The 23,483-nt window shown below is 40.4% G+C and overlaps 1 protein-coding gene across 2 annotated transcripts; it reads right to left on the bottom strand.

Annotated features, from left to right (window-relative positions):
• Window positions 1-329: 329 nt before the first annotated feature.
• Dnajc21 (DnaJ heat shock protein family (Hsp40) member C21) lies at window positions 330-21,779 on the bottom strand. Of its 2 annotated transcripts, XM_021626771.2 has the most exons (12): window positions 21,443-21,779; window positions 14,663-14,756; window positions 12,912-13,035; window positions 12,556-12,678; window positions 11,728-12,032; window positions 10,730-10,881; window positions 8,302-8,389; window positions 5,473-5,631; window positions 5,030-5,072; window positions 3,361-3,533; window positions 1,339-1,414; window positions 330-801 (listed from the first exon to the last, which is right to left on the bottom strand). In XM_021626771.2, exons 1-12 carry the CDS (start codon window positions 21,537-21,539, stop codon window positions 634-636), a joined length of 1,602 nt encoding a protein of 533 aa, XP_021482446.2. In that variant the 5' UTR covers window positions 21,540-21,779; the 3' UTR covers window positions 330-633. The 2 variants fall into 2 exon arrangements, with proteins under 2 accessions (XP_021482446.2, XP_021482447.2); XM_021626772.2 differs by lacking the exons at window positions 12,912-13,035; window positions 21,443-21,779.
• Window positions 21,780-23,483: the final 1,704 nt, after the last annotated feature.

The raw sequence follows: 23,483 nt of genomic DNA, 5'->3' as shown, positions 1-23,483 counted from the left end.
AAATAGCATCTACCGCTACAAGTCAAGCAGGAGAACAAAATCCCTCATTGATTATCACCAGTATATCAAACTAAGTCAACACAGCCAAGCCACAGAGACACTGTTCTTGAACCAAGCCACTTATGTCCTTAAGGAGAAAATAGCATGGAATCGGCCATTTGTTATAGTAATTTCATATTCAGAACTGGAGTCATGGTATTAAGTGTGAAAAAAAAAATCTGTGATGTTTTTAAAGAGATCAGAGGTTTTGAGAAACCACCAAGCATAACAAAAATAAAACAGCAAGTAAAAACACTGCAGAATTAGAATACTAAAGCCGAAGAAACACATATGTGTCAAAATAATTTAATTTTCCCTGTACATTTCTGTTCACATGAGAAATCCAAATACACGTTTATAATATTTACCTGTCATGAAACATTCAAGTGAATTCAGATGGCAAAGTAGAATTGAATCACTAGTGAAATGTTTAAAAATATATATTAAACAAAAATGTCTTTAAGATAAAAATAATCTTCCACAATGCAAGAAATTTCAGGTCACTGAAATTTTAACTCTAGATTATTTCAGTTCAGGTTTTGGTTTCAAAATCTAGAGACAGTTTTTAAAAAAAAAAAAGAGTTGGCAGACCTCCTATCTGTTTCTACGCTTCTCTTTCTTGTTTCGACTGCTTGTTACACTGTTTAAAGATGATGTTGCTGAAGCTGCTCTTGCATGACCAGTTGCCTTTAGATGATCAAAAAGTTTATTCCGGGAAGGAAACTCACTCTGGCAGGTAGCGCAGCTGATGAGGACATCACTCTGAGGAAGTGGGTAAAAACATGTCAGAACAAGTGGTAGGCTGATAAAAGTGTTTTATGATTTAATGTCAAGGTTAAACATCAAAGAAATGCAAAATAAGAATATTTTAACAAACTGACAGCTACCAAAAGGCAGGTGTTGTAAGAAGATTAATGAGCAAGCACTGTCAACTCTGAAGGCCCCGATACTATCAACAGCTTTCACCATATGGACTAAAAGAGTCTGTACTTCACAACTTAGCAAACAGACTCTTATCCCCAAAGTCTGTCTTAGATTATAGTCTAATAAAATAAAATAGAAAATAAAATAGCAACTCTGCAAATACCTAGTATTTCTAATTGCTTCTTTTTACTTGGAGTAAATAGAAAGGATAGCAATATGTATACTATTATACAGTTCATATTTATAACTAGATAGATAGAATCACACGTGAATTCTAGTTCCTTCTTGAAAAGCTCATTTTATACACACAACATCTTTAAGACATAAGCAAGGTTCAGCATGGAGAGGGGAATGCCATTTTGTTTTCTGACCTACCACTGTTTGTGGTTCAGCAGGTATTTTGACAGATTTTTTCACATCTTTGGTTTTCTTTCCTTTGGATTTAGGAACACTGAAAAAGAAATTATTTGGTATAACACAAAGTAAGAATCCTTTCTAGCTGTCATGTACTTCCAAAAATACTTAAAAATAAAATGTATGAGTCAAGCTGATTTATGCATAGACTAATTAATTTTCACATGTCAACAAAGATCTTTAAAAAAACAACTTGAGAGATAAAAATTAAACTTGGCACAAAACTAAAGAATTTACTTAAAGCAAAAGCTAAAGCAATGTCCTCAAAACATTCTGAGTATTTACATACGACATTTTTATTAGAAAGGCACCTCACACTTCCCTTATAACCATGCCAATCACACACTATGCACAGGCTAGTCTGGAGCTTACTGAGTAGGCCAGGTTGCCATGAAATTCATGGCAATCCTTCTGTCTCAACCTTCTAAAGGCTAGGATTGCTGGTGTTATTAGCTACCATGCCCAACTAACAACTTCCTGAATCTGATCTATCTATGATAAACACTTCAACAGTTCCACAGTGAAATGAGGATAAAAATATTATAATGCATTTTTCATAAAATTCATTATATATTAAGAAATTTACTTTTATTAAAAATGGTATCTGAGGGGCTGGAGAAATGGCTCAACAGTTAAGAGGACTATCTGCTGTCCCAGAGGTACTGAGTTCAATTACCAGCAACCACATGGTTCATCTATTCTGGGATCTGATGCTGTCTTCTGGCAAGCAGATAGATTTACATGCAGATAGAGCACTCATATACTGAAGAATTAATAAATCTTTTAAAAAATTGTATCTAGGTGATGATAAGAAAAGTACAATATGTGAAAGCATCATAAAAAGAAACCCATTATTTTATAATAATAATATTAATAATGGAAAAATAATGTCCTTCTGCCGATCTGGTATGCTCTCTCAGTACCCTTTAAACCAAAAACAAGAACACCAGCCCTTAACGTGTTCCTACTCTTTTGAATCCTAAACATTCATCGCCGTCCTCTGTGAGTTCTAATTTGCTCTCTGATGTGTTACATATGCTCAGATTACAGGCAAGAATAGAGTGCTTCATTTAAAAAAAAAAGTTTGGGTGCTGAGGCAGGACTGCAAATTTGAGTCACTATAGCTTAAGCTATAGTGACAATAAATGAGAATTCAGGTGATTTCTTAACTGCTGAGGAATAGCAGGAGTGAAGTACTTCTCACTGTGTACAGCACTACAAGAGAAGCACTGAAGGACTAAACCCAAAGTCTTATTGTTTTATTGTTTCAAGTCCTGCTATTCCTCAGCAGTTAAGAAGTCAGTTGAACTCTCGAGTCCGTTTCTTACAACAGTAAAATGGGAAAACTGAGCTATTAACAGTGGCTGCCAAATCCAAGAATCCTTTATCATTTTCAAGTGAATATTCAAGAAGTCACGTGGGAAGTAAAAAACACTTTAGCTCCTACATAGGAGGAGTTCAAGGCCTACAGCTCCATCTCTGGCCCAGTCCTCATGTCCACTGAGTAGCCCACAGAATCATGGACTAGGCCCAATATGGTTTCTCTGAGTAGGAAGGTACCATGATGCTGAGCTGTGGCCTGATACCTTGAAGCTGGACAAGGCATGATGATTTAGTTAGTGACAACAGAGTGAAGAATAGGGAAGATACTCTGTAATAGCTTTATTCCCACAGGATTGTTAAGTGCAAAGCAAGATTTCCTATAAGAGAAACCAGAACTGAACCACAATAATGATGTTGTCATCACAGTGGTTTACTGTTACTACAGTAATGCTGTTACCACAGTGATAGCTAGCACAGTAAAATTGTTACTAGAGTGGTATGGATGTTAGCACAGTATTACTTCATACATACATGTTTGTGTCTGTGTGGCCATGTACACACACTAGTAGTTTACATCTACTATAGGCATGAGAGGAGGCTCTTGATGACTGTATCATCAAGCACTCAGTAGTTAGGAGACAACAGGAAACTCTGCCTTACCTTTTAGCTTTACTTTTTGGATCCTCATAAACTTCCGCGGTGTCTGTAATACAGATATTTTCTTGGGGGCTGTTTTCTAGTTCTTTGGCATTATCTTCATTTAACTTAGAATTTTCTGGATCAACCTTTCCTTCTTCTTCAGTTCCAGTTTCATTTAAATTGTCATCATAATTCTGGAGAACACATATGCCATTTTAAAACATAAGTCTGGCTTACCAGCTAACTCCAGGAAACTGCTTGTCCCTGCCCTCCTATAGTACAGATTACAGCTATATAAAACCACGCTTATATTTTTTTCCTTTCCTTTTCTTTTTGTTTGTATTTTGTTTGTTTGTTTGTTTTTGTTTTTTTGAGACAGGATTTCTCTGTGTAGACCTGGCTGTCCTGGACTTGCTTTGTAATCCAGGCTGGCCTTGAACTCACAGCCTGCCTCTACCTCCTGAGTATTGGGATTACTGGCTTGTACCACCACGGCCAGTTTGTCTTTTTTTCTTTAACATGGGTGTTGGGAGTATCTAAACCCAGTCACAATTTAATTCAATGTAGGTATTTACTGTAGGAGAAACCAAAATGACTTGTCTTGGATTGCAATGAAACATTGCTTTTACAGTCAGAATAAGCAATAAGAAGAGTCACCAATGAAAAATGCTTGGCCAACACTAGTAACTGCAACTCTGCTGTATTCTGAGTAACTACTCTCCATGTCCACACTTACAATTCTGTGAACTCTTCCTTAACAGATGTGTTTTTCCTCCTGAACTAACTCAAATAAATGGCAGGTAAACATGAGTCATTGCTACTTTTCTCTCAAAACAAAACTAATCTCAGGAAACTCCACATTTCAGATATACCATTAAGGTCTTTAATCCATTTTGAATGAAACAATTGCACATAACAAAATTATTCTTTAAAATCAAAGATTAAAACCTTCCATGATTAATAAATTAAATCTACATATACAATGACCAACACCTAGATTTTATATCCAGATTATGATTGTTATCTTGACTGAAAAACTCTATCCTCAGACATATGCAATTTAAAAATAATGGCACTCAGTTAATTTCTATCAAGGGAGTTCTACATGCAACAATCTTCAAATACGCAACAGTAATTATAGCCATACAAGGAGGAAAATGTACTAATGCCTGAAAACATTTCATTTCCTTTTGAGCAATTTTACAGGACTAAAGAGATTATTCAGAGGATGATGAGCACATGCAAACAAACATGAAGACCTGAGTTCAGACACCAGCACCCACAGAAAAAATGAGCATTGTCTATATGCACTTGGAACCCCAGCATGTAGGTAGGGGTGGCAATCAGGATCCCAAGGACCTGCTGGCTTCCAACCTAGTTGAGAAATACAGCTTAAGTTCAACGAGATTCTGCCTTAACAAAACAAGGCACAAAGTGATAAAAGGAGATACCCAACACCTTCCTCAGGCATCCAAATGTGTATGTAAAGGTATACACACATGTAAACACATCACATACACACACAAAAAATAATTTTACAACCAACATAAAATAACAGTGAAGCTCCTCCTCCTTAATACAGAGTATGCTGAATAAGCTGTACACTTCAAATCTATAACACATATTATATTATTTATACTTTATTTCTTGTAGGAGTTAGAAAGATGTGTAAGAAAACCTTTCAACATACCTGGGCTGATTTCTGTTTCTTTTTCTTCTGTTTTTTAGAAAGTCTAAGAGCAAACATAAACCAAACTGTTAAGTATTGAACTTTGTGAAGATTTACTAAGTAACAACAACAAAATACTGAAACAGCTAATAAATGCTAAAAATGTATATCATAAGGCATTAAAATGGCAGGAATATGTTCACATTATAATTTTAGAGAACAGTGGATGAACAGTCATTAGCATGCCAATTGCATAAGAAGAAAAATGCTTTCAATATAGTTATTACATAGTCTACAAAGATATCAGCCATAAGGTCTCTCCTCCTCATTTTAACACTCCATGGTTCCTGCTAACTAGAGCAGATGCAGACAACTGCAGAGTAACTGCCTTGAGAGAAAACAAACTTGAACACCATCTCTGATGCGACAAAAAAGTGTCAGTGGCATTTAATACTGTGAATTACTTTTGCTTTGGTGTATCTTCCATTTCTTCCTCAGAATTGGCATTCAGTACATTTTCATCCATTTGAGCTCCTGAAAAATGTTCTTCCTCCTCCTCCAACTGCTGTTTTAACAAGGCAACCATTTCCCGATGCTTCTTAGACTTCTCATGATTCTTCATGCTGAAAGGACAATCTAATATGAGTGCCTATACTATGACAATCACATGTGCCCAGGTGCACTGTGGGATGATTGCAACCACTCAACCTGCCAAGTGTTATGGTTTTATACAGAGTAGAAGTCTGTCAGGATTGCCAGGAATCGCAGCCCTGCTAGATCATGAAGGACCTCTTTCTTGCCAATACCAGCATACCCCTCATTACTTCCTTTTTATTTAACTGTATTTTTTCTTGCCAAATTCTCTACTTTTAATTTTGATTCTTCTCTAAAAATTAAAGCCTTTGCCAAATTCCTTTTAAGAACTAAGTATTTAGTTAATGTGTTTATGTTCCAGACCACAGTACAGGTTTCTAGGAATCTCTGAAAACTGTAAGACACACACCCTAGTTACAAAGGGAGGAGCGCAGGGCCTAGAGAAGAGGTGGTGTCAAGCCTCAACGAACAAACTAAAAGCCACTTCTTTTAGCTTTTTCAACAACATATTCTCACCTCCTTCTGAATGCCTTAAAATATGAGTTCAGACAGGTATCCTAAAACTCCACAAGGAGAATTAACTTATTTAATATACAGGAAACCACAGACATCCCACAAACCAGGGCTAAACATGAAACTGCTGAACTGTACTCTCAGGATACAGCTCACAAAGGAATGCCCGACTAGCATGCAGACAGGCCTTGGGTTTGATCTCGAGTACCATAAGAACAGCAACAAAACTCAGAGCACTGCTCCTGTGTCACCATTTAATTCATGTTTTGTTTGGATTTTTGGATTTCTTGGTTTTTTCTTGTTTTGTTCCTTTCCACTAAATTTCTCCTTAGACCAAAGTACTCTGGAGAAATGAAGATATCCTGAGTTAGAAAATAAAATGCTCAATATGATAAGGACATTTAAAAAGACATAAGAGCTGGTGTGAAGGAACTCTTACTACCAAGATCTGGAAACGTGAACATGAACACGATAAGAGGAAAGTATAAATCACTGAAATATATGTCTAAGTTCAGTAACAGTAAATATGTAAATTCAGCAATGGAAAAATAAATGGGGCAAGAGGAGGGTACTGTTTTATAGAGAGTCTCAAATGCTGACTGGTAAATCCAAGAGGAGTGGAAAAGTATCATTCAGCCTCCATTATAAAGGGTGGTACAAAGTTTCCCTTTGCCAAAGTGCCTGCTACTACAGTGGTTTAAAGTTCAAATTTCAGAATATTTATTCAAATGCAATGAGGTATTTTGAAGCTGGATCCAATCCATAAAATTCATTTCTGTTTCACTTATGCCTTGAACATGCAATACATTTCATGTTGATTTACAATATCCTTACAAGCAATCAGGTGATATATTTTCTGACACGTGGTACTCAAAAAGTTCTGGAGTTTGGAGCATTTCAGATTTTACAGAAAGGTCACTGAAGAAAAATGTTCAATGTTTCTTAGGAGAATGCACTGCAGAAGAAAAATTCTAAATCTATAGCACAAAAACTGAAACCCACTTAGATTAAGGGAGGAGCTGCTCAATACCAATAAGGACTTAAGTGCCAGTAGACATAGGACCCCGAGAAAACAACACAGCAGTGAGGTCAGCACACAGCTGTTTATTTAACATAAATAAAGGGACAAACCCAGAGAAATACTCTCTTCAAAAAGCTGTTTCTAAAGGACTAGTATATTAAAATGGGATAAAAGACAAAATCAAGATAAAACGAAAAAATTCCAGATTAAATGAGGCTAAGCACAGAAACTCAATCATATAGTCCCAGAATGGATTCTGTACTAAAATGAGGAAGTACAACACACAAATAATACATTAACGAAACTAAAATTGACAATAAATTAGATCAGAGTACTGTATCAATGTTATCTCTTAAAATGATAACATTCCCTTGTTATTGAAAAATTCTATAAAGAGATATTTAGAGGTAAAGAAGCATTATATATGTAACTTTCAAATTATCAGGGAAAACTGCGTATGCTGTGCATGTTCACAAGCCTATGTGTGTGCAAATAGTAAGCAAGCACGAATATGTGAGCAACAAGCTAAGGAGTGCATCATATGCTATAACCTTTCTTTAGGTATAATTATTTCCAAGATAAAAATAAATTTTAAAATCTGTTACGTTTTGTTGTCTTGTTTCTGCCTATCCTGCTTCTCCCTTGCCTGGCACCTTTTCTGTGGTCTATGTTGTAACCCTCTTCTAACTCCCACAGCCCTATTCTCATCTTTCTTTTTCTTTTTGACTGCAGGTGTTTTGCTTTTTTTCCCTGGTGATTAGGCTCTCACATCCTCCATGCTCTTCCTCCCTCTACAGTGGTACAAGATGAAGCACTTCCATGTCAGCAGATACAATCTCGGCAGCACAAGTTTAAACATTCTAGGCTGACATAACAATAACAACCTGCAGGGGTCACGAAAGTCTCACACCAGCAGTGAAGAGATGAGATTTGATCTCTTTTCCTCACCTGTGCCAACTGTGATTCGTCAGTTACATTTCTAGAAATAGCACACAGGAATATTAGAATATGTTAATGGGTACAACAGGCTTAACTGCACAAATCCCTTTTCTTATTATAAACAAGAGTCCACACAGTTGGTCAAACTGTGGTAACTATATTCTCCTGAACACTTACAAAGTGTTATACCTTGCCTCATAATAGGAGTTCAAGAATGGAAACTTACGCCTTTTCTGTCTTAAAGGATTTGTCACAAGCTGGGCAGTAAAGGTCATCAAGAAGCTCAGCCTCCTCAGCCTCATCGCTGTCTTTACCTGTAGGAAGAAAGAAACTAAAATGCTACCAAGCATGCATCCTTAGTAAGGATTCATACAACTTAGAAATAAAAATTTTATTTCTTCACACAAAAAACAACAAAAATGCTGTTGGGATCTGAGTTGTCTTTTGACCATCACCTCATCTTTCACGTTCTTTTGTTAAATTTGTTCAGAAGTCTCACAAAATCCTTAAAGCCCTAAATGTGAGCCAAGTTAAAAACGTCAAGTACTACTGCAATGCCATTACCATATGTTTTCAAACTTCTTCAGAAAAATTTCCTCCAAGTACTTTCAACTGTGAGCTACTATAACACACTTGAGCTTAGTTTATAAGCACTCTCTCATTACCAACAAGGTCATAAACAGTTTATTACACATAAAGTTCAGCACTGTTTTTGCAGACCTTTCTCATAAACTGAGGCTTATTACTACAAAACAACTGATATCAACACAATCTATATGATCTAAATGACTAAAACCTTAAATAGACTTCTCCACATATTTCTTATACTCTACTATTAAGTAAGTAAAATGACTGCTATTTCAGATTTATATTTGTATCAGTAAGGATCCCAAAGGGTCTCATATTCCACATTGTGGTTCTCTGCAGATAGAAATGATTCTGAAAGAAATTTTGACTGAAATTATCAACAGCCAAAACACATCTTATGTCCTATGTTCAATGCTAATTTCAGCAGATGCCTTGACAACAAAGCGTGCCTAATATCTTGGCCAGCAGAGAACCAAATAAATAAATGCCTTTTCCATTTCAACTCCAAACTTGTAAAATGTGTATGCTGCTACAGCTTTATTGTTTGAAACCTGACAGCAAAACAGGAATGGCTTTCTTCAATATCCTGATAACCTTCATTCTTCCTGGACTTGTTAGCAATCTCAGCATGAAAACTTTTTCCCTCTTTTTTTTAAACCAAAGTACTTTCATCTTCCATTTATAGAAAGCACTTTATGGCTTTCTTATTTCCATGTTTTGTGATTACCTAAAAGTTATCTGACCACCAGTACTATAAAACCATCTCAACTGATCTGGTACCTATCTGTCTACTCAGTGACTAGGAAATTATGTGTTGTGTAGATACTCTGCACAGAGTTAAAATCGAACAATGCAAGATTTCCTCATATTCCACAAACCAAGACACAATTTACAACACAGAGGAGTTATTTTTCTGAATTATTTCATTTAACATGTTCAGACCACAGCTGACTGAAAGTCACTCCAAGTGTAAAAGTAAAATGGAGGGAAAAGGCAGGGCATGCAATTTCTTAATTGCACGGGTACTTCCAACATTGCCCATGCATGGAATCATCTTTAATCCATCAAACAGTTAACAAAAAATCTGGCTTTAAAGCAAAAAGATAGATTTTAAAGTGCTCATATGTTCTCAGGCTTATCCCACAACTTCAGACTCCTACTTTTTTCACCAGTTAAATGAAGATAATTCCATTAGCAAAACCTCCGTTTAAGGAATATTTTCTGAAGATCAAGCAAGGTCTTGTATGTGAAAGATCTTCATAAGTTATAGAAATGTAATTAGATCATTTCACATTTATAGTGTTCTACATTTTTAAAGTACATACTAGACTCATTAATTAACCTATTCATTTTTTAAAAAGTTATCTGATCATCTGAATTTCTTGCTGAAAATCTACAGTTTATAAATAAGTAAAATTAGGAAACTATATTCAGATCACTTTCATGGATGGAAGAGCTAGTAATCACGAGGATATCAGGATTACAAGTAGGTAGTCCTCAAATGGCTAAATGGCTAAACCTTACTTTTTAAAATACACACTTGTCTGAGAGAAAAGAAATACTCAGGTTCTTCAAGAAGTTCCTTCTCTAAGTCATAAGCGGGAGAAATAAGACACATAGCAAACCAACTCCTACACAACAACTACTGTCCTAAATCCTAAAAGAGACATTAAAACTTGCCAGGTGTGGTCATGCACACCTTTAATCCCAGAACTCCAGAGACAAAAACAAGTAGCTCCTTGAGTTTGAGGCCAGCCAGTCTCCAGACCTAGTTCCAGAACAGCCAGGTCTACACAAGGGAAACCTTGCCTTGAAAAAACAAACAAAAAGCAACTCACATACTGCTTAACAAAATGTTCTCTAATTGCCCATAAGAACTGCAATTTCTAGTTCCTTATAGAAAACAACAAAATTAAAGCTGTAACACCATACCAATGAAGTAGAAGTCAGGTACTCTCTAGATTTTCTTCTATTCCCAGTTGCTTACACCTGTGCCTCTGTATGCATGTAAGTACACATAATAACATTTATTTTCCAAAATTACTTAATATAGCAAGAAAACTTACCATCCGGTCCATCCTTGGGCTCCGGCTCCTCCACTTCATTTTCATCCGATCCATCTCCAAACTCCTTTTCGTACCGCGCTTCCATCTCTTGCAGTTCCTTCTCCAGATCAGCCACAGTCATCCAGCTCTGCTCTTTGTACTGCTCCGCCAATCTAGACACATAGCAAGCCTCAATCCCATTGGAAAACACAGCTCCGCAGGGCTCTGAAATAGCCCTACAGAGAGTCTCTTCCCCATGTTGCCAACGAGTAAAAACCCACCACCCACATGCAGCTAGGACTGGGGCAAAGTCACTGGCACCTGGCTTGTTGTAACTTCTCTTCTAAGTAACAGGACTTGAAATATAACCCACAGCAGCTCAGCTTCAGGTGTTAAGTGTCAAAAGAAACAAACAAAAAATAATTGCATGGTAGCTAATAGTATGGTGCTATGGTTTGGTGGAAGGCTCAGCAGAACAAACTTGCTGCCAGGCCTCAGAGTCTGGAGTCCACATAACAGAAGAACTGCTCCATACAAGTTGCCATGAGTGCTGTACCTCACACAGACAATCTTCTTTAAAGAGCAGAGCTTTGGGTTAGACTTCTTGAGCCCCATTCCCAGCTGTTACACAACAGCTAAGTACCTCGTTTTCTCACAAGAAAGAGCAAAAAAGCATTTAAAAGAGAGTAAGAATTCAATTAACAATAGTTACTAACAAACTTTAGTAGAATAAAAAATCTCAAGTATAAAGGACCTCTGAAGGAAAATACGTAACCAAATACAGATGTTTACATAGTCGGTAAAGAAACATTTCCCAACGCCAGAATTTAGATTTGAAAAAAAAAGAAAAGAAAAAGAAAAAAACTGTTAAAAGCTATATGCCATGACATGACCAAACTTAACATGGAAGCTTCGTGCTGTTTCCCTACCAACACACTCGCTCAACCATGCTGGCCACCCTCCTGACAGCCACACTGACCCCCTACATCAGCAGAAAGATCTAGCCCCACATTGCATACTTGGCTTGCTTCAACTTCTGCTGCCTCCTCATCTCCTCCGCCTTTCTGGCCTTCTCTGCATTCTGCTCCTCCACAAGCTTCCGATGTGCCTGCACTCTTTTATCTCGTTTACGAATGAAGGCTATGAGCTGGCGCACCAGTTCATTTTTCTCTTTCCTTGCTCTGTCTCGAATCTTTTTGTTTTCTTTTTCCATCGCCCGTTTTTCCCAGCGGTTTGAGGCTTGCCGAGTATCATACTCTTCCTTCCAAGCAAAATTCTTTTGTGTGCAGAAACTCTGCCAGTAAGCGTAGAAAGGGTGTACCACCTAGTGACAAAGAAAATGAATAAAATTATCTTGTTTTTACTTAAATGTGTTTTAAAAGCCAGCAAATAGTAAGAATTAAACCATCTTCTAGCTTTCTTTTCATGTATCTAAGCTTACTTTTGTTGTGCATATTTTTTAACTTTTGCAGTGCTGGGGACTGAACCTAGGGCCTTTTTGCATGCATGAGTGGTCTGTCACTAAACCACAACTCTAAACCTTCAACCATTAACATTATTAATCACTGGATAAGACAATTCTCCTAAAGACTTTCCAGAATAAGACATTCTTTAAGGCAAATCTAGAGATAGATAGATAGATAGATAGATAGATAGATAGATAGATAGATAGATAAGATGTCTCACTGGCCACAGAAAGAGACTACTCCAACCACAGAGAGAACAAGTCAAAAGTGGGTACTACTAGAAGACAGGACAATAGGTCAGTGGACAAAATGATTCCTTGTAAAACTAGAAAACCCAGTGAGAGAATCAAACTGTAAGATGTACTGTAGTTTTTCTTTTACCGTGTCATAGTCACTCTGGGAGTCGCCAAAGGTTGGAAAATCCTCAAGATCTCCCTCTGACATACATTCCAGTTCTTCTTTTGCAATCAGCTCAAAGACATCACGATATACTGCATAGAAACCCTACAACAAAATAAAGCAAAGCCAGAAACTGAGTGGAACCACAGACAACGAGACAGGCCCTAATGCTGACAAAGCATAAGCCCCACCCCATCGCCTCAGGTGCCCTGCATCCACACTGTCCAGAGCTCAAACATGAACAGATGTCACTCACTTTCCACTACAATTGTAAGATGTCTCTTTGCGTTTGGGTTTCACTTAACCGCTTGAGGAGAAATTAGAAATTCCTGTCTTACCTTTTCATCATCTCCATAACCAGAGTAACAGGTAACAGTGAAATAATGAAGCAAATCTAAGCTGTCGTCTTGATATTCTCCATCAAGCCCTCCTTTAAGTAAGGCCTCTCTATGATTATCATACCTAAAAGATTCAAAGATGAAGAAAGCTGGACAAAAAAAGGGCTTAATTTAACTATAATTACGTAAAAATTTACAAGGACTCTGTTCTCAATCAGCCAACACAATAGTTTGTGTTTCAACATGTGCAACTCATAGCCTCATCACATTAAAGCTATCTGAAAATGGAAAGACTTGCAAGTCTTTCAGGAACTGAAAATTAAAATCATGCCTACAACTTCTAATACCATATAATATAGTAGCCACTATCAACTGGGAATTCTAGACTCTCCCTCAACAAGCAGCTGAAAATCCATAAGAGAACTAGTAAATGGTACAGTATTGAACAAAACCTGGTCCATACATTAAGTATACATTTATGCCCTGGGAATTTACCAACATTTAACTGAAAAACTTATTTATGTTTTTTAACATAAATAACACAAACTTTGTTTTATGTTTTTTTATGTTTATACTTATTTAACATATACTTATTTTATGTTTTTATAAACTTCACCTAGGACACACACACACACACACACAAACACACACAATTACTCTTTGTAAGAAATGTGTAATAGTATTTATCATCATCCGTGCTTGAGAAAGCAGGAAACTGAAGCTCAGTAGTATTAAATAGTGGTTGTTCATCACCATAAAGTCTGTAAACAGCAAGACCATATTCAAAACCAGGTTCCTTCTACTTTGCCATAAAATGGTAATGAGCCCCGGTCACGAGCAGTACCAGGAAGGAGCTTTATGGGAGTCTTGGGACAAGAAGACAATCTAAGACTTAGAGAAGAAATAAATAAAAGAAAACCAGACAGGATATTGATGACACTGCAGTAAAAGGATGGCAAATTGTTTTGTTTTGGCTTTCAGGGGAAAGATCTCCCTCTATAGCCCCTCTCTATGTGGCCCATATGACTCTCTTTAGCAGTGACCACAGGCAGAGATTACAGGCATATGCATATATCTGGCTTTAGGTCAGAGCTCCAAAATCCTGAGTCAGAGAAAAGTTTAGGATCTTCTATGTAGTTTAAAAGAATTAAGAATTTCCTTTTATCCTTTCTCTTGAGTTAGTGTGCTGCACAATGTTTAAAGCAGATGACTTTCACAGTAGCACTCTGATAACAGTATGACTTTTCATTATTATGTCTAAGTTCAAAACCAGCAAAGAGCTGAGAAGCTGAAAACTCAAAACTTCAAATTCTTGTTACAGAATGAAACTATATTATGAGCTCATCGTTGTTAAAAGGAATTATTATATTTGTACAATAAAATTTATTCCAGTACTCTAAAGAAATGTATTATAACCTTTAATTAAGTAAGAACTGCTAAAGAAAAAAAACAATGCATTTGTCATACACTAAAGGAACCTCACTCATGAGAAAGCTCTCACAGCATCTGAGGTAAAGCTATGGAGTATTAGCAAACTTGCTTCATCATGGATAACACCAGACGGTTGGAATTATAGTCCCTAAAATTCCTTCCTGCCCACATACTGCACTTTACATAACAAAGAGGTGACAGATACTTCAGAACAGTCCCAAACCATTCAGTATATTAAATTGTTAAGAAGCCAACAACCCCAAATTGACAATTCCTGCTAACAGATTAAACAAGGATGACAGTGACAATATAATGCTCACCATGCTCTTTCCTGAGGGTCACTCAATACATCGTAGGCAGCTTGAATTAATTTAAACTGCTCAGCTGCTTCTGCGGCATTATCCAAATTCTTATCTGTTAAAATAAAGTCACAGAAATTTAGTCATGAAAAAAGTACATGCTTGGGCCATCAAAATGGCTCAGTGGGGAAAGGGGTTTGCTCCCAAGCCTAAAGACCTGAATTCAGTTCTGGAACCCATACAGCAAAGGGGGAAATTGGACTCTTTTTAAGATGTCCATCCTCTAGCCTACACATGATCTCCATGTACCTCTATGGCATACCTGTATGTATGCCATGTACCCACATGTACACAGATATGTATGTATAATTATGCACATATGCGTACACACACACACACACACACGTTTTAAATAGGAGTGGTTGGCAACATGGCAAAATAGATAAGGATAAAGATTCACCCATCGAGCCTGAAAGCTTGAGTTCAATCACTGAGACCCACATGGTAGGAGAGAATCCACAAATGTGTATCTCTTCACACACACATACTGGCGAAAAGGCACAAGCTAATTATTTTCTGAGTCATGCCCTCCTGAACTGCAAAACTCAAAATGCGTCTTTGCTTGCAGCTCCCATTCTGGGCTCTTGCCCTCTCCTTGGAATACTAATGTCACAGTGTGAGGAACACAGTTTCAAAGGATAAAGTTCAATGGGTGAAGAACAGAGGGCAGAAAGGAACAGGGACCTGCCAACAATCATGTCCATGAGTCTGGAAGCAGGTCCTCCCAAGAGTGGTGAAAGAGCCTTAGCAGAAGCTATAAATGAAGCAGTTCCCACATTCTAAGCATCAGAACCCTTAGAGTCTACATAATGAAGTGATGTATATTGTTTTTGTTGTTTGCTGTATTAAACTCTAAGGCTTTGATAATTGTTCCCTCATAAGTGGATAATACATTCATGAATTAAACATTTTGACTCTAACATGGAACACACCAAGTTCTTTAAGCTACCACTCAATACCTGTCTTATAATGCATTCCCTCCAAATACCCGCGCAGCCTTACTGTTTGTCTAAGTGGTTCATGAGGGCATTTGCCTTTCTCATTTGTCGTTACCTGATCCCAAGCCCTACAACTGGCTTCCTGCCAAATATCTAACATTGATACTTTTCCAAGTAGCACAGTCTGCCATGACTCTTCTATCCTATGGAACTAAAAGTAGTCTTATATTAACTGAAAATCATTTCCACCTCTGTAATTCTAACTTCCCTTTTAAAGTGCACCCATTTGAACCAGCATTAGCCAGTCTTGTTTTGATTGACAATGGCCCCTATGAGCTCAAAGGTTTCAATACTTGGTCCCAGTTGGTGGGATTCTTTGGGAAGGAACAAGAGGTGTGGCCTTGTTGGAGGAGATATGTTACTTGGGCAGGTTTTGAGATTTCAAAAGACTAGAACCATTTCAGTTAGTTTTCTTTGTCTCCTAGTTGCAGATCAAAATGTAAGCACTCAGCTGCTGCTCCAGCCTCCTGCTACCTATCTCTGCTCAGCCATCATGGTCTAACCATCTGAAACCATACACACAATGTAAACTCAAATTTCTTCTGTAAGTTGCCTTGGTCATTGTGTCTTATCACAGCAACGGAAAAGTAATTAAAATAAGATGCAAACACAAGTTTACTAAATGGTGCTTTCCAGGAAAAACACTGCTCTCTATGAAAAGGTATGGGCCTGGAAGGTCCTTATTACAGTGTACCATTAACCTACTTCTTGTATCCTACCTCCAGCTCAGAATTGTAGCTGACCAGTTCATACTCAAAATTTACTGTTCCTTTCTTCCGGCTAACAGCTGAACCCTGGCCTTATAATGGATACCTGGTCCTTGTAGTAAAGATTCTGTTCCTCAGACACTTAGGGGTAACCATGTGACTATACTCTTGCTAATAAAATCTATGAAAGCATTCTACAGTGGGTTTCAAGAATCTTCCTTAAAAGGCAGCTAGCATAAATCCCTGGTGTCTTCTATGCCCTTTCTTTGTCCTTTCTGTGACTAGTATCTTGAACTATCACTTTGGATGCTGAGAGGCCTATTTAAGAGCTGCTAGGCCATGGGAGAGAACTGCTCTCCCTCCTGAGAAAGCAATTCTGCCTTTGAGACTCACTGCTTCCATTCGATTCGAGGGTTTAATGCACGTGGTGAGGATGATGAAGCAAGTCTCCAACAGCTTCATGAAACACAAGCAGCAACCTCATTTCTCGTGAGGTAAGAAAAGAAAATTAGTTTTTGCATTAACTACAACACCGGGCTTCCTGCCACGTGCATTTGCACACAGCCTTCATATCCTTCAAAGTGAAGGTCCTTTGACAAGTGTTAAGATTTCTGTATCCGCTCAGGATGCGAGGCTAAGCACTGCACTCAGGGTCAGCCACTTTCGACCCAGAGAAGAGCATGTCTGATTGCATGCGGGTTGATGCCCCAGGTCCCGCCTCTGAGAAAAAGGTATCGGACAGGTCTGATGCTCTTTGGGTGGATGACACCTAAATGAACATCGGTACAAAGTCCCAATTTATTTCTAATATCAGAGATCAGACCTCTACTCTTGCCTGATGCGTCTAAAACAAAAAGGGGGAACTGTAGAGAGCTGCGGAATGCTATGCCTTAAAGATGGAGCTGGTTTCTGCCTTCCACCTTCCCGATGGTGAGTGCTCTCTGTCACGAACAACTCCACATTTGGCTAAGGCCGAGGATCTGGCTTGCTTCCATGTATGTGGACCTATCTGCATTGCCCACGTGGCACGCCTGGGTTGGCTACCCAGAGGCTATTTAAGCTGTGGGCTGGCTTTCCCCAGGGTCCGAGGATTGTTCAAAGTTCCTGAATAAACTGCATTGAAAAAAAAAAAAAGATTTCTGTATCTTCATAACTCATTAATAAACTGATCCAAGAAGAAAAGGATGAGGACACTCTCTTGGACACTTGAATTTTCCAATATCCTTGTCATCACTCAACAATAAATAACAAACCCCTCAAGAGGGGCTGCTAACCAACTTCAGTGTCACTGCTGAACATAGTCTACACTGCTATGTTTTGTTCGCTTCATGTCTTCTAAGAAAATAAAGAAATTTTTAAGTCTCAAGCATTTCTGTCAAGACACAACAGTGCAGCTCAAACTGAATAGCCTAAAAGTTAAAAAAGCTGGCAACTGAGTCTTCCTACATAAAAACAGTTGCCTTGTGTGTGTGCACATGTGCGCACATGCACATGGATGCTCCTGCCTGTGTGTGTTCTTTTAGCAGTACTTTATCTTGTCCAACGTCTTCCCATTCTTTTCCTTCACAAAGAAATCTGCAGAAAGCTGAGGCTTTAAACACATAAAATCTATGAATATACAATCTAATAACAAGATCTAATTTCTGAGCGAAACTTTTTCTTAAATGTTTTCAATCTGTTACATGGTTTTCATTTTACATACCTGTGTTTGAGTTAGGCAATTAACAGCAAGAATCTAATGAAACAAACAAAATCTACATTTTGACACAGGTATTGCAAACAATCACCGAGGCTTATTAAAAATCTATTCTTGAACTATTCTGTGTAGTTTTTTTCTTCACACTCATATTCTGCTGTTGTCTCCTAAACCATCTTACAACGTCTTCTCAAAAACATCACTAGATCGGGCCTTGAAGAAACTTGCTCTGAGAAAGCATCACTCCTTTGCAGGCCTCTGCTTCTTTTGCTACAGCAGCTATGGCAGCCCCATGTTGATGCAGGCAATGCCTGTCACTGGCCTTTACTCACTATTGCCTCTAACTAATAATCTCCTCTACTATCACTATCACTACCTCCTCCTGCCTATCTCAGTGCTCTTGCCTTTTAGCTACTCCTCTCAACCCCTGAAACACTGGCATGTTGCTCAGTATTTCCCGTTTGGTAGTCCTGGCCTCATCTCCAGGCTGGCCTCCCTTCCTGAAAACACTCTCCCATTACAACCAGAGAGAAACTTGAAAAACTGGCATTTTTCACCCTGGTGTTTCAGTTCCTCTATGGTTTACCAAAGCTCTTAGGCTAAAATCCTACTCCAGAAGGGACAACATCTCTCCTGGACTGCCCCCAGTTAGCTGGTTGTGCTAGCCTCTCTCTTTATGCTCCCTTCTCCTCTCTCAATAGGCATACTGCCAAGCCTATCATTTTGTGTCTCCTCTGAGATATTATATCCTCACAGCCAAGTTTCCTGGGTGGCTCTTCCCATCTCTCTCACCCAGAGATGCAAAGCTGGCCAGGTGAGTGCATGGACTTACTCACCAACACTTGAATCTGCTGTGGATGCCCTTCTCCAGTAGGATTCAAACTGACTTTTCCGTCCTGTGACTCCACAGAATGCATGGCCAAACCAGGGCAGGGGCCTCTCTTGCCTTCTTCACCTAACAAAGCACTACTCCGAGAATGGGATGAATTCTGGAAGGCTACTTCTCTGAATCAAGGCTTAGCTCCCAATACTTCGAACAATGTGCCTTGTACATAGAATGAGCTTAAACATTCTATTGACTAAACGACTAAGTGGCCCAACAAAGCAAGCACACTGAAATCATGACTCCTGAGGAAGTAGAAATATACAATCATTCCAAGTTATTTAGGATGAATCATGATACTCAGACAGGACTGTATACTCAGTTCCTAACACATCTGGCCTCAAAGTCAATCAGCAATATTTCTTCCTCCCTTCTTGAACTGTCCAACTGTCCAAAAATCATTAATTTTCCTATCATCTCTCCACCTGAACCTTTTTCCTCCCCCATGCCTGTCCACTGGGACGTTTTCTGACTTGCCTCCAGGTTTCTTCAGGCCTCAATTGCCTTCATGGAACCATCCAAGACATTATAATAAAACCAGGGCAGACTCTATATACTAGTAAAATAATAATAATAGTAATACATAGTGCTTAGCCTAATATCCAAGACTCACTACAATTTGATTTGTCTAGGCCCTAAGAATGTTTTATTAACTTTTATCCTCAGGGCTGGAGAGATGGCTCTTCCAGGGGTCCCGAGTTCAACTCCCAGCACCCACATGATGGCTCCCAACCACCTGATGCCCTTTTCTGTCATGAAGGCATACATGCAAATAGATCATTCATATACATACATATATAATAAATCTTTAAAAAACTTATCTTCAAAGTTACATATGCATTTGTCCTTACAATTAATTCTCTGCCTTGCCCTTTCTCATTCTGAAAGTCAAGGAACTCCCAACTTCCTTCTAACTCCTAACTCAGCTTCTAATGATAATTAGGCATTACTCTGTAACAATGTTTTTCTGCCACTTGTAAATTTTCTTTGGGTTTAGTTATTTTGGCTATTTCTTTTGACTTCCTGCTATGATAAAGCTTCGGCCCTTTTAATAGGGTGTGTGTGTGTGTGTGTGTGTGTGTGTGTGTACATACACATACGTTCCTCATTTATTGTTATCACACTAACACCTACGTTTCCTGTTCCATCTACTACCTGCCTTCCCACCCTGGGTCTCCAATCTTTCCTTCCACTCTTCCAAACCAGCCTTCCATGTAAGTATTACCCTCCATCCCCCAGGGACATCTTTTATCCACCACTGTGCTCTTCCTGAAACAGGACACAGCTCAAGTTCCTCCCTGTGGAGAAGCAGCCTCAGTATCTCTCAGTATACAGTGGAACCCTGCCCTATTTCTTGGATGCTCACCAATGGTTCTCTTAACCCAAATAGCAATTACACTATTTTCCTCCTACTATTTTGTAGTTAACATGCATGTGTGAACGGCATGTTTTTCTAACAAAAACTCTGAGGTCCCTGGTTTAGCTTTTCAAAATACATATTATATACTTGTGCAAGTGACTTGCATCCCCTGGACAGGTACGGGAAAAACTGGGTTTAAACATGTTTGTATTACATAGTCCACTTATTTCTCTTTTTAAGCAAAAAGGAAGTGCATACCACTGAAATAAAGTTTATTTACTAGGAGCTCTTAGTCACCTACGCGTGTATCCATCTTAGGTAGACTCTGGGACGCACAGCTTAAAGTTAAGGAGAAACTATGAAAGCAAAATTACAACAAAAACAAACAGATAAAGCAACCCACGCCTGGTGGCACCGGACAGTAATCCCGATTACTCATGAAGGTGAGGCAGGTGGAGCACATGTTCCAAGGCTGCCTTGGCAACGCAGCGCGACCCCGTCTCCAAAGGATCCCTTAAACACGCGAGCTGGCATAGCACGACGGTGGAGCGCTTGCCAGCAGGTGCGCGGCGCCAGCTTTAATTCCCACTACCAAGAGGGGCGGAGAGCCTGCTAGGAATCTCGGAGAGCAGGGATTCAACTGCGTAAGTCTCGGAGCCCGGAAGACCAGACTTGGTCAAAGTCTCCCAGACCCGTCTTACAGCAGCAGTGAACCACCCCGGGGGCGTTGCTTCAGCAAACTCCCGAGGAGCCTCGCAGAGTCCGGTGGGCACGGCGCCTAACTAGAACTCTCTGGCGTGGGAAACTCGTGCTCGGCGCGGGGCCGGGTCGGCGGGAGCCCGGGAACGCCGAGGGCGGGCGCGAGCAGGCCTGTTTAAAAGCCATCCCGCCGGCCGGGGCGGCAGCTCGGCCGGGCGGCGGGGGCGAGGGGCCGGCAGCCGGCCGCGGCGGCGGGAGGGGCCCGCGGGGTCCGCGCCGTCCTCACCACACCCCCCCTCAGGCCCGACGGCGGGCGATGGCGGCCCCGCCGGGGTCTCGCGGCCGCGGGGAGGCAGCGTGAGGAGGCCCGCCCGGCTCCCCGACCGCCGGTCACCTACCCGGGTGCCACCTCAGGGCCAGCTTCCGATAGGCCTTCTTGAGCTCCTCCTCGCTGGCGTCGCGCCGCACCCCCAGCGCCTCGTAGTGACACTTCATGGCGGGGCTGGACACTGGGCCGGGGCCAGGGCCGGGACCGGGGCCCGGGACGGGGCCGACGCCCGGGCCCGGGCCGAAGTGGCAGCGGTGGCCCTGGCTGTCCTCTCCTCCGGCGGCAGCCTGGCGCCAGCAGCCCGCCAGCCAGCGAGCCCGGCGGCGGCGGCGGCAGCGGCGCGGGGCGACGGAGGCGCGCGGCGGCGGACGACGCGGGCTGCGGCACGCGGGCGCGCGGAGGGGGCGGCGCCGGCGGCTCCGCATGGGCGTGGTCTGGGCTGGGTTCCGGGCGAGCGGGGAGCCGCCAGCCGCCAGCCTCGAGCAGCGCGCCGCGGAGGCGGGGCCTGGGCGGGGGACGGCGGGCGGCGGAGGCACGACAAGCCTCATTGTGAGGGGCACAGTGGGCTCGCTGAGCGACACCTGCTAGCCGCCGTCCTGCAGGCAGGGTGAGGTGGCGTGGCATGGGCAGGGGGCTCAAAATAACCCTCCCGGGGCTCTGATTGTTTCGCAGAGGAGGCGACTTCAAGTAGTCGGCCGCTTAGTTTCAGCCAGAAGTTCTTGGTGGGAACACGAGGGATTACAGTCTTTTCCATTCTCTGCAGCTACCACTTCCTAGGATTTTTTTTTTTCTCATCTTGACCAATATGCATGCTAAAAGGACAGAAAGTAAATCAGTTCTTGAACCATTTGAAGGTAGTTTACCAGAAGCCAGGCTGAGGGCCCAGTATGAAGAACACACCTTTAATGCCAGCACCCACCCAGGAGGCAGAGGTCAGTTTAGAGTATTTAGTTCCAGGCCACTCCTTTAATTACCCCACTCTGTGAGTTCCAGGCCTGCTTGGTCTATATAGTAAATTAAACCCATGATCCTGCGTCTGCTTTCCAAATGCTGGACTTACTGGCCTCTACCACCAGACTAGGTTTTTTTACACATATATTAAACACAAAATGTCCACATGATAGCAAATCCTCTTCAGTGTTGTGAAATGTCTTATTTTAAACAACATGCAGCCTTACTAAAACAAGGCCCCCCCAAAAGATAGATTAGATAGATAGATAGATAGATAGATAGATAGATAGATAGATAGATAGATAGATTTACAGGGCATTTCCTCTCTTGACTGTGGAGGAGAACAACCCTTTTTTTTTCCTCCATGTGTGCTTTAGTTTGCAAACTCTGGAAGACTAAATTGGCTGGCTGGGGACTGTGGTTCATGCCTGTAAATTGGGAGGCTGAGGCTGGAGGTTTGCCAGGAGTTCAAGACCAACCTTGGGTTAAAAAAAGATCTGTCTTCTACAACCCCCCCACACTCTATTCCTCTACATGGAAATACTTTATAAAAGGTAAAATATTTATATGATTATAAAAGAAACCTGAGTACCGAATGAAAAAAAAAGAAAAGGACATGACTGCTCATAGATAGGGGAGGAGAAAGTTTATAGGAGACAAATTAGCCAAAGCCAAAGGCAAGAACATCTGGGAGAGTAACCAAAATGGCTGGATTATATACAGAAGAGCCTCTGGGGGAAGGCCGGCCCAGACCCTGGACTGGAGAGGTCTCGGTAGAGGGTTATGCCCTCTCTGACAAGTAGGGACTGAGGGATGCTGGCTGGGAGAACCTGGCAACCAGATCCCCTTTGATATGTAAAATAGGCGCCTCTGCCCTTTGTCCCAGGGTTTGAGACTTAAGGATTTAACAAGTACCATGCATTATTCTTGAATCCTAACTTTCTGGATTCTATTACCTTTTCAAGATTACCTTGAGAATGCAGTCTTGGGATAGTATTTAACCAGCAGGTTCGGGTGGATTCAAGTAGTCATATTAATTACTCTGTATTACATTATGGGAGACCTGTACATCTATCCCAATCAACTGAATGCCAAAATAGTATCCTAAAGCCCATTAAAGTATATCAGTAATTTTACTTTAAGATGGAATATTTACATAC

The sequence above is a fragment of the Meriones unguiculatus genome, chromosome 3, assembly GCF_030254825.1.
Source record: "Meriones unguiculatus strain TT.TT164.6M chromosome 3, Bangor_MerUng_6.1, whole genome shotgun sequence".
NCBI lineage: Eukaryota > Metazoa > Chordata > Mammalia > Rodentia > Muridae > Meriones > Meriones unguiculatus.
The sequence above is the reverse complement of the archived record's forward strand: the minus strand, read 5'-3'. Positions and strand labels throughout refer to the sequence as shown.